This window comes from Cibotium barometz, chromosome 42 (assembly GCF_041138505.1).
Source record: "Cibotium barometz isolate CiBa-2024 chromosome 42, ASM4113850v1, whole genome shotgun sequence".
Classification (NCBI taxonomy): Eukaryota; Viridiplantae; Streptophyta; class Polypodiopsida; order Cyatheales; family Cibotiaceae; genus Cibotium; species Cibotium barometz.
The window spans coordinates 45089259-45101583 of NC_141087.1; the positions used below are offsets into that span (position 1 = coordinate 45089259).

Consider the following 12325-nt stretch of genomic DNA (forward strand, 5'->3'; position numbering starts at 1 on the left):
TCAATTGAAGTGTTGCCCTCTCCTCAGATGAAATATCTCCGCCATGGGGCTGTCTAGAATGGAGAGGTCGTAGAAGCAAGGTAGGCACCTCCGATGCCGAGTAATAATGGCTCTGATCTGGCAATGGTGAGGATGTCGTCGTCGAGATCCTGGTGGGCGTGGCCGACGAGCACAACATAAGACGACTGCTCTGTCAATGGTAACTCCCTGGGAGCATGGCTGGTGTCCTGATGGCCCGATGGAGGAGGTATCAGGAGGTATGTGGGCTGGGCTGCTGATGAAGAAATCTGTCAGGATCCTCTGTCTAGGTACATCATGGCTCGGTCTCCTGTCTACCAAGAGGGTCTCTCTGTGTCTCCTGAGCTCAAGTAGGAACAATCCCAGGCATCTCTGATCCTCAAACTCCATGACCCTGCGTAACCGCCCAAAACCCTCGCGGAAGAGGCAGTAATATCTCCCTCGGATCTCATAATAGACTGTACATCACCAAATGTAATGCTCCTCTGTCTCCGCCTCCTAGTAGCATAGCTGACAAATGCGGTCATCCGAGATCTGATGCACATATCGCCCTGTCTCAATCTGCAACTAGTATGATGAGGTCTAGATCTGTCCAATGGCACAATGTATCCCATGTGATAGGTGTACATCCATGTACGTCGGGCAGGTGATAAAACCATCTGGTGAGGGGTGCAAAAAATGGCTCTTGTAATGAGCCATTTTCGTGCCTAAGGGCTCAAGGGGACTAGTCCATGTCCTCTCTGTGTCCACTCTGACAAATCCATCCTAATCATGCGGTTCTGCTCTGAGCACGTGAGATACAAAAATGGACAATCTAAGCTGTACTGAAAGGGTGGGAGTGCCTCTATCTGCAAACCATGTAGATCAAACCATGATCTCATCTAAGCATACTAGCAATGAGTATCTCCATCCTCTGCCAACTGTATGGATGAGGTCAATGCCAATCCGGAGTACTTCTGCTGAGGGAGCTCCCATAGCCGCTGTAAAAAGGTAATTGCCTGGAAAAGGGCCTCGGTCACTACTGGTGTGGGACCCAAATTAGCCCGAACAAATCTCATGTGGTACCGATGATTTGCTCCGAATCATGCGGGCAATCATCATAATTAGTGGTCTCTCCATATGCCTCCATCCCTCTCTGAAATCTGTGATGTATGTAGATGAGATCTCCGACTTTGTTGACAGGTTGGGAGGAGAAGTCTCTCCACTGCCACACACTTTAGTCCCTATTCTCTTATAAAGTGATGACACAGTGCTCATCTCAGATTCGGCTGAGGGGCTCAAAAGATATCTTGATGCACTACATGTATTTTGTGATGAGCGGGACCTCACATTGAACCTTGCCAAGACCAAGGTGATGATTGTTAACACCTTACGCATAGCAGCCAATTATCATTTCCCATAAACAGGAGATCCCGTGGGTATGGTGACATCTTATGTATATATGGGGATTATTTTTGCCGGCCTGCTTTTTACATTGCGCCTGGCAGCCAAAGCCAAATTGATGAGAAGATATGCAACTTTAGCCTTTCTTGAGAGACATTGCTTCCAGATACACTTTCAAGAGCCTAGTTCTAAGGAGTGGTTATTCAACACCTTAGTGACTCCACCGGCAGTGATGTATGGGCCCTTTTTTGGAGACCAGATATGGGAGAGGAGGATTGGAGAAGGATTGAGACTTCACATTGCGATGTGTTCTCATGCATGATCCAGAGCAAACCATCAGTGCCTCATTCCATCATTCTTGCAGAGTTTGGAGCGGCACCGTTGATAGTGTGGATGCACCCTTTCAGATGGTGACATACCCACACCCTGGACAGACACAGGCTCCCAAGGATAGCACTGGAGTCATCCAACAGCTGGAAGAGCAGGGACATGATAGAACATAGCATGCAAGAGTCCTCACTGGTTCCTCACACATGGGCTTCACCTGGACCACTTGCCGCCCTTCCAGTACAGCCTGAACGCACCCTCCCTTCACCTGACCCATCAGGATGTTAACCAGATATGTGCTCTGACCTCCTTGGCATGCATACTCATACTACATGCTTTGCATCTCCAGAGATACCCCCGAAGATGCAGTTTTTCCAAGATCATTTCTGCAGATTTTCATGTACCACTTCAGCCATCCTCTTCAACATTACCAATGTCATCGAAAGAAAAGGCTAACGATCCTTGGCACCCAACACTAATAAATTTGTCAAACTATTAAGTTAATTGCCAAGTATTGATTTATTATTGATGGCTTTCTGCTTCAAGGAGCCATCAATTTCTATTCCTTATGGATTGTATATATGCTCTTAGGAACACAGCATACCTTGTCACTTAAAGAAAAGCAATAACCGAGTTGACTGTACCGATACAAAGTCTCCATGCAAGAAAAAATGAAAAAACAATCAGTTGCAAATCAGCCTGGGTGCCTCACTTTAAAGAAACCCCCCATATCACAGGGTATTAAAAATAGGTCTATTTAATAAACTTTTTAATGTGTAAATTATTTCCTATAAGTAAGTATACGTACTTGTAAGATCCATATTTAAGAGCCCTGCTATAAGTCAAATGTGTTAAGAGGCTGATAAACAATACAGCCCCTGTAAGTGAAGAAGTAGACCTAATAAAAACACTGCCTCGTGTACACTTGGGTGATATCGTAATTTTGAGATGCCCTCAGGTCGATCGTTTGACATAATTTTCATATTTCTATCTTGAATGTTGGAGCAAAAGGAAGACTGTGGACAAATGTAATCTTAAAGACCCACAATGCTTACTTTTTTATTTTGCTTTGTGAAGAAGACCCAAGGACAAGCTTTGAGATGCCAAGCTTAGAGATTTGCTCCACAACTGCCTTTTGAATAGAATCATTTTCCATGCAATGCACTTTCAGTTCCACCTAGAATAGTAAATGGACAAAACAGCCCTTTTAGTGCTTAATTTCAAAACAAAAACTTGCAAAGATTAGCCTGCATAAGAACTCCATGCTTGTCTTGCAATGCACTTTCAGTTCCACCTAGAATAGTAAATGGACATAACAGCCCTTTTAGTGCTCAATTTCAAAACAAAAACTTGCAAAGATTAGCCTGCATAAGAACTCCATGCTCGTCTTGCAATGCACCTTTTTCTTCTCACACATCTTCCTATACTTTTGTAGCAACTTGTCAGTTGTAGCAAACTGCTGTTGTCTGGCTTGTTTTCTGTTTTCTTCATTCGCTTGATCTATAGGCAGAGAGCCCACTGTACCAAAAAGAGCACAACATCAAACTCCATTAGATTCACTTGGAAAAGTGTCATAATACATAATCATTCCTCAAAAATGAGGGAAAAGTGTGCCTTTAATAGAAGAGAATAATTTCAAATGATGAACTAAATGCAAGTTGGTTTTGTCTTTTTAGATAATTCTAAGGCAAGACTTTTGTTTTTCATGTGAGCAATATTAATTGCATGGAAAATTAAATAGGCAACTTGCACTACAGATATCACAGTCCAGTTCAAGACAATGGTCTTGAGTCCACTCTCACTTGATCCTCAAGAGTAGCTTAGTCGAGAACCCAAACAGCAAGGCAAAAGCAAATGATGGAAAAAGGAGAAAAAAGAAAAGGATTGAAAAAACTATGTAGACATCCTCCATCGTGAAAGATCCCTGCCCCCTTTGCGCAACAAATTCCAAGGGTGCTAGCAGCAGAAGTAGCACTTCTTGCGCAGGGCAGAACCTCTCACTCAAGGCCTCGCCCACGGATATCCGGACAAGAGACTAATCCCTTGGTTCTTCCAAAATCGAACCCAGAAAAACTTTCCTCACCCAGCAGACATAGGCGATTCCTCCAAGATATTTTGATTCTAATGTAGTCAAGAGCCTTAACTAACCAAACTGATCCGACCGAACCGGTGAGTCACATAGTCAGATCAAGGAAAAGACTTGCACTTGGATCATAGAGTCCAACGCTTTTTTCCTCATCAAGAGGCACAGCCGTTGATTCTTTTCCATAGAACAAGGGTTATCCGGGACTTACTTCAACTATCGTAACTTAACAGAATTGAGTCTCATTTTAGGGATCCATCAGTCCAGCCTAACCCTATCCAATCCCATGGGTTAGCCAACTGTCCAACCACTGTAGTGATAGGATCAATTTAGGAATTTAGTTATGTTTTGCCTCGGATACCAGGGAAAAGAGTTCCCAGGTCCTCTAACTGACGCTTCGAGCAAAGTTCAAGATAGTCACACCACTTACATACCCAATATGAAATTGCCTTTTTCACAGATTCAGTTGTCTTTAAAACAATCTTTTAATGAAACCATAGTATCACTGATCATAATCCTCCAAAATATCTAGCTTGAATTCTAATTTCCAATCATTTCTTCATCGGTGTACCTATGGCATCATTGGCAACCAGAACGCTCACCACCTGTTCACTCAAGGGCCTTTTCAATAGTTCCTAGCTCATAGTACCCGGCAATATAATCACATAAGAAAATCCAGATGGACTCTCCGTTGAAGATCAGCAAGATCAACCAACAGATCTATATAAAAGAGCCATGGACTCATCCGTTCAGGACCAGCAAGGACCAGCAAGGAGATCCATGCCCGAGTTCACAAAACAACCCTAACACCTTGTTCCATTTTTCTTCCTTGACGCACGCGTAGGTATCTTCGGCGACCCAGAGCCCGAGCACCATATGGTCAGCACCCTCTAGGCTCCTTCGCAGGTCACCTAGCGTTGTACTCATAGGCCGCTTCCTTGGTCCCTCATCCACCGTACCGAAAGCTCACCATTTAAATCCAACCTCGGCTGGTCAAGACCTCGGCTAACCTTGCTACGTGAGACGTCCTCCCATTGACTCTCCGTCAGCTGTTGCACTTAGGTCTCTACGATCTCATTCACAAGATGGTCAAAATGCTTCCCCAGCATTCTTGACATAAAACAGTCATTTAAAAACAGGTCATAAATACAGTTTCTAACGAACTCTCGTCTTTTCACATTGTTCCACATCATTTCTCGTTATTCCACATTCTTCTACATCAAATCACATTACTTATTCCACATCCAGTCATATGTATTCCCATCGTCTTCATCCATTCTCATCCAATCATATCATATTACATCTCATCACGTCTATCCACATCACATCTCATCACATCCAATTAAATCTATTCAGATCCTCATCACATCACGTCACATCCATCCTCATCACATCTCATCCATTCACATCTATCCATATCCACATCACATCCAATCCATTCACATCACATTACATCTAATCCATTCACATCTACCCCGATCCACATCACATCCATTCACCTCACATCTCATCCATTCACATCTATCTAGATCAACATCACATCACATCACATCTCATCCATTCACATCCACCTAGACCCACATTCATCCACCTTACATCTCATTCATTCATTCATATTACATCACATCCATTCAGATATCATCATATCACATTCATATCCATTCACATCTCATCACACCCATTCATACCCATTCACATCCATCACACCCATTGCATCCTCATCACATCACATCACATACATTCCATCCACATCTATCCTTATCACATCACATTCATTCCATCCTTGTCACATCACATTCATTCCATCCACATTACATTCACATTCATTCCACTCACATTACATCACGTCCACATCTATTTATATCACATTTGATTCATTCCGTCTACATTACATCACATCCACATCTATCCATATCTCATCACATTCATCCACATCCATCTATTTATTCACATTCACATCTATCACTTCACATCTCATTCTCATCCATTTACATCACATTAACTCCGTTCACATATCATCACATCTCATCACATTCACATCCACATCCATTCACATCACATCACATCTCATCACATCCAGTCACATCTCCTCACATTCACATCCACATTCATTTACATCACATCACATCTCATCCACATCCACTCACATCTCCTCACATTACATTCACATCCACATCCATTTACATCTCATCCACATCTCATCACATCCACTCACATCTCATCTAATCATATCGCATCCATTTACATCCCGTCACATTTATTTACATTCATTCAGCTCTACATCACATCTTATCACATCCACTTTTAGTACTGTTTTCTACTTTCGATACCGATGGGACTTTTTTAAGTTTCTGCCAATTGCTTGGCCTAAATAACGGTACTTTTTCTCGATGGATATTTTCATATTCTTTCCCAAATTTCTCAAGTGAAATATATTCAATATTCTTCTTTTAAGTAAAAGATTCATAGGATTTACAAAAATCAATTCTACCCATGTTTCCCAATAAAATTAATAATCCTCAAAATTCCACTTTTGATAAATACTCATAATTTGAATTATGCCAAAAATTTCTCTTTTACCATTTAATTTCTTGGATCTCAATTATCATGAAAATAGTTGGCTGCAGCAAAACAGCAGCAGAAGGAGTAAAGCAGGAGGAGTTTTGTGAAGTCTGGAGTCAGTTATATGCAAGTTTTGTGGATTGTTTTGGAGCTGAATTGTATAGCCCTGTTGTGGCACTGAAATCTAAGATGTTTTGATGCCAAGAAATGTATGAAAACAATCTGAAATTGAGCTGAATTGTAAACTAAGTGTAATCTCCTGTGTGAGAGCATACCGGACGGGTTTTCTGGGAAGTTTTGTGTAAAGAGTCAAAGCTGGAACTGAGCTCTCGTTTACATGCTTGTAATAGTTGCTGTCCTGAAAATACAGTTTTGTAAACTTGAAGAAAAGCTTTGAGGATAGCCCACCTTAGATATGTATCTTGTCCTGGAGTTGGGTCCGGATATCGAAGAACTGTACTTTGAAGATGGTACTATGTTTGAGGTTGTTTATTCTGAGAGTGATGCAGGGTACTGGTCAGTCATAGTTCATATCGCTGAGAGAGAGTGGGCTGATTATGAATGGGTGTTAGATGAAGATGGTTCTGAGGATGTAATGGATGTTCAACTCTGTAAAGACGAAGACTTATATTGAAATAAAGTTTTGTACATACTCTTGGGTCTGGTGTTCTGGGTGTGTTTGTATCAGTGTGTGGAAGTGTGACACTCTATAAAGGCATAAATAGCTATACCGCTTCCGTGTCATCACTTTTTGGTGCCTCCACAGAGGAAGAAATTTCCTTCGGTTTGTGAAAGAAGACAAGGGTTTGTGTGAAGAAAAAATTGAAGAGATGGCTCAGGACTTTCCAGAATATTGGGGATTGCCGCATGAAAGTGCGTTTAAATTTCTGGAAAAGATGGAGTTTACAGCTTTGATGAAAGACAAGGCAACCCCGGATATCCTCTCTCAGATTTTGACTTATTGCTTACAGGGTGATGCAAAGGCATGGCTACAGATGCTTGTGACTACACACAGGAATGCTCATCAACAGGACCCTGAGTACCGTGTAGCTAGAGCTGCATTTTTAACACAGTTTGCTCGTGTAAGAAGTCCGAATGATGTGTGGAAGGAGTTGTGTAAAATTCAGCAGAAGGATGGACAGGATGTGGATCAGTATTTGATTGAGGTTGGTAGACTGTGGAGTCTATGGTGTGAGACTTTGATTCCTGAAGTACCCCCGCAGATGATAAAGAGAGACCGGTTTGTGGTTGGTCTGGAGCCAACCCTCCGTCTGAAGGTGGAGCGGATAGCTTTGAGGAAGCTATCAGAGTTGCTCGAGAGAAGGAGAGGAAGGTGAAGCGTCTGAGGCAGTTGGGAATACAGGAAGAGCCGAAGAAGTTTGTGAAGATGCCAGAGATTGAGAGTATGCATCTTGAAAGAGAAGCTGCTGTTGTTCCTGAACAGGAGGATACTTTGAAGAGAGACATTCATGATGCAGTGGAACTCATGAGGTCTTTAAGTTTGAAATGGATGGAAGCAGGTGGAAGGGGAAGAAGCCGGGGTGCTCCAAATAATAGAAGAGATATTTTGCCAACAGGTGAAGGAAATATAGGAGGATCAGGGAGAGAACGAGGCTATTATTTAAGCAATGTCAAATGCTAGAATTGCGGGGAGCGGGGACATATCAGCCCTCAATGTGATAAACCGGCCAGGGTGGGTGGTGAAATGTATCCTGTGATGCAAAGAACTAATGATAGATCAGGAGATCACGGTATTGAGGTAAAAGATCCAAGTCAGCCCTCTACCAGTGGAGTTAAACGAGAAGATAAAGGAAAGGGACCGGCTCTTAGCTTGATAGGAGTAGAGATCATGCATGTGGCCAAGAGGACAAGAAGTGCAATGGCGGAAGCTGAACCGTCATCTAAGAAGGGAAAACATGTCCAATTTGACATCAGCCCTCAACCAGAGAAGAAGAAGAGAAAGCGAAGAAGACGCTATAAAACTTCAGATTTGCGTATCGGTCAAGGTCAGGAAGAATACACCCTGATGGGTGATTTAAAAAGAAGGGCAGCCAATATAACTTTCGCCCAATTGCTTGGATTGTGTCCGAAGCTCAAGAGAGAGTGGAAGAAGTTGGCAAATCCGAGGAAAGCAAATGAGCAGGAGCCCACACAGGGTGAAATGGAGTTGATGTCTGTGGAAGACCTTCCTGATATCTGTCCGTCGGTTCATGCTTGGTGTGGAGGTGTGAGTGTTGGAGAGGCATACGTGGATGGTGGTGCACAAATCAGCGTAATGACTCAGTCCTGCATGGAGAGATTGGGGTTAAAGCTGAATGCTAATTCAGATTTTAGACTTCGATTGGCGAATCATGCAAAAGTGAAGTGCCTGGGTATATGTACAGGAGTACCAGTGACTGCTTTTGGTGTGATTTGCAGCATAAATTGCCATATTATGCCGGCTGGTTTGGGAGCTTATCCGCTGATTTTAGGTAGGCCTTAGCTCAGACAGGTGGGTGCCATCCAAAATTGGAGGAAGGGTACTATAACTGTATATAATAAGAGAGGAAGAGCCAGGAAGTTCAATATGCATAGATGCCGGCTGGTTTGGGAGCTTATCCGCTGATTTTAGGTAGGCCTTGGCTCAGACAGGTGGGTGCCATCCAAAATTGGAGGAAGGGTACTATAACTGTATATAATAAGAGAGGAAGAGCCAGGAAGTTCAATATGCGTAGCAAGCTGGAAATGGAGAGTGAGCCTGAAGAAACAAGTGTTGATGAATATACAGATAGTGAAACTGAGGAAGAAAGTTCTACTTCTGATGATGAAGATCAAGTATCATTTTTAGTGAAAGAGGAAGATGAATATATAATGCAAGCTGAAGAGATGTCAAAGGAGGAAGAAGAGAGTAGACTTGAAGATATGGACATTCTGATGCAGCCTCCACCACCCAATGCAGAGAAGGAGAAGCTATTACAGGGTATGTTGAATCCCAGTTTGCAGTCAGTGGAAAAAGAGGAATATATGAAGGTAATACATAAATTTCCAAATTTGTTTATTACCTCATATAAAGAGATCCGAGGATTCAAATGTGAACCAATGCCTATAGTATTGAAAGAGGGTGTGAAGCCAGTATTTCAGAAGCTGAGAAGAATAAATAGAGAGCTATTGCCCGTGTTGAGAGAAGAGTTGAGTAAATTATTAAAAGCAAGATTAATTTATCCAGTAGATCACTCAGATTGGGCAAATCCAGTGGTCATTACTCCAAAGTATCGAGGTGGGTGGAGAGTCTGTATTGATTACAAGCCTCTAAATGCTGCAACAAAAAGCAATCACTATCCTCTGCCATTCATTGATGACATTTTAGACAGGGTGGCTGGGTACGAGAGGTATAGTGTATGTGATGGCTTCTCTAGGTATTTTCAGATTTCAATTGCTGAGAAAGACCAAGCTAAAACCACTATCATTACACCGTGGGGTTGCTATTGTTATCGAGTAGTACCATTTGGTTTGAAAAATGCGCCCTCATGGTACAGAGGAATACTGATAGAGTACTTGCACCTCTTACAGATGATTTTGTGAGAGCTTTTTTGGATGATATATGTGTATATAGTTCTCAAAAAGAGCATGGCGATAAATTGGAGCAAGTATTTTCTAAAATGGATGATGCAGGTGGACAGTTGAATCCTAAAAAATGTCATTTAGGATGTTCAAAAGTGAAGCTGTTGGGTCATATGATATCTCAAAATGGAATTGAACCTGTTCCAGAGAAAATAAGTAAAGTATATGGCGAGATTTATTCATTTGGTATCTCAATTGCTTTATCCTCTTCAACAGGCCATGAAGAAAGAACCGTTGCAATGGAATGAAGAATGCGAGGAAGTGTTTGAGAAAGTGAAGGAGGTATTGGGAAGTATTTCCAATGTAAAAGCCCCAGATTTCTCCCAGGTCTTTTATGTAAATCCATCTTTTGGTCCGGATGTGGTTGGAGCAATTTTAATGCAGAAAGGAGACGAGTCCAGATACATAAACCTATATATTATGCAAGTAGAGTGAAGACGGAAGCAAAAAGAAAATATACAGAGGCTGAATTGGTTTTGTCAAGTCTGGTATATGCCTGCAGGAAGTTCAGATCATATATCTTGACGAGACCATTTGTGGTTCTGACGAACTATACTCTTCTCCCTCAGTTGGTGAATGGTACTTCGCTCTCAAAAGGTATGATGCGATGGTTAGTGGAGCTTCAAGAATATGATTTCTCATTTTTGATTGAAGATACTTGCAAGGCAACTCTGGCAGATCTTCTGACATATTTTCCCAGGACGGCCAGAGGGAAGTGTTATATGCTAACTGCGATGGATTACCTATCAAAATGGGCAGAAGTGAAGGCAGTGAAGAGAGTAGATAGTAAGGAAGTGGCTGATTTTGTGTATGAACATATATGCTGCAGATTTGGTATTCCTCTGGAGTTGTTATCAGACAACGGTCCTGAATTTCGAGGAGAGGTAGTTGACCACTTATGTAGAAGACTAAATATCAACCACAAGTGTGTCACTCCTTATCACCCTCAATGCAATGGTTTGAATGAAAAATTCAATGGTGAATTTAAGTTGATGATGACTAAAATGACAGAAAGTCATGTCAAAAATTGGGATGTAGAGATGAATCGTGTGTTATGGGCATACAGAGTTGTGGTGAAATCTGGCACACAATTCTCACCATTTCATTTAGTTTATGGGAAAGAAGCACTCATGCCTATTGATGTAGAAATTCCAGGTTTGAAGTTTCTGATTGAAGAAGGACATGAACCTATCAATTGTTACAGAGAAAGATTATTGGCTTTGCAAACAGTCCAATTAAACAGAGAACTAGCTTTTGATCACTATGCCACTATGCAATTGAAAAGACAAGAGAAAGAGAATAAGGAGGTGAAGCAAAAAGAAATCAAAGAAGGTGATCTGGTTCTCAGGTATAATAGCAAGCTAGACAGTACATTTCATACCGCATTCCAGACAAAATGGAAAGGTCCATACAAAGTTGAGAAAAAGTTTGATAATGGAAGTTATCAACTTACTGATTTAAATGGAAAAAAGCATAAAAGAAGAGTGAATGGTCTGCTATTAAAGAAATATTTTGCTCGGTTGATGTTAGCCTTGAAAGGAAAAGATCGGGAAGCTTATGATGCATGTCAGGAGGTTGTGAAGAGTACAGAGGAAGATCTAAATATCACACCTCTGTTTGTACAGCTGCTGGACATGAATGTCTCAGCAGAAATAGGGGGTTGCTAAATATGTGTGGACAAAAACAGAGACCGATGATGTGTATATACTGTGCAGAATACTAAGAGCTTCAGGAACATGTAAACAGTTTGAGTCAATTTTGAGTTTTGGTTGAGATAAAATTTAATGTGCAAGAGGGAGAAAGTGAAAAGAGAAAATGAAAAGGTTTTGGCACAATTTCCAAGGTTTTTAAAGAGGGAATAAGGTACCCTGTGACATGGATGGTGGGCTGTGACTGGACACCTGTGTGTCAGTAGGAGCTTGATTTGGAATAGGTGGCAGGCATGTAGGCCGATGCCAAGTGTCAGCACAGGAAGGCTCAAGAAGCCTCCTGGAGAACTCGCTCGTTTTTGGAGCCTGAGGGAGTTCATTTGAAAGTTTTTTTTTAGCGTGGCAATGAAGGAGGCGCCTGTTTTTTTTTTTTTTTGAAGTTTGGAGGAGCGTGGCGATGAACTGTGGATGCAGAGGAGATCGACTGTGGAGTTGCTACGGATGCCCGGAGAGCAGATGGCGAGCAGAAGTTGCTGAATTTGCTGTAGGAGGCCGCGGGAAGCAAGAGAGAGCCGAGTACTGCATTTCCATCGCAAGGAAAAGGTGACGTTCAAAGAGTCCAGAGACAGAGCCAGAAGAAGAAGGGCGACCAGCTGGGGGCCATGCTGGAGGTTTTCAAGGGCTGAAGAGGTAAGAGGACTTC

At 42.0% G+C, this 12325-nt stretch overlaps 1 protein-coding gene across 2 annotated transcripts in view; it reads right to left on the bottom strand.

Moving 5' to 3' along the window:
- The window catches only part of LOC147614534 (U-box domain-containing protein 52-like), a 154692-nt gene that overhangs the window by 88024 nt on the left and 54343 nt on the right, over window positions 1-12325 (bottom strand). For both annotated transcript variants that reach the window (XM_086781085.1, XM_086781086.1), the window contains exons 2-3: window positions 3128-3246; window positions 2784-2905 (exon numbers count right to left, since the gene is read on the bottom strand). In XM_086781085.1, the coding sequence (XP_086637211.1) occupies window positions 2784-2905; window positions 3128-3246 (241 nt within the window). The remainder of the gene's footprint in view (window positions 1-2783; window positions 2906-3127; window positions 3247-12325) is intronic.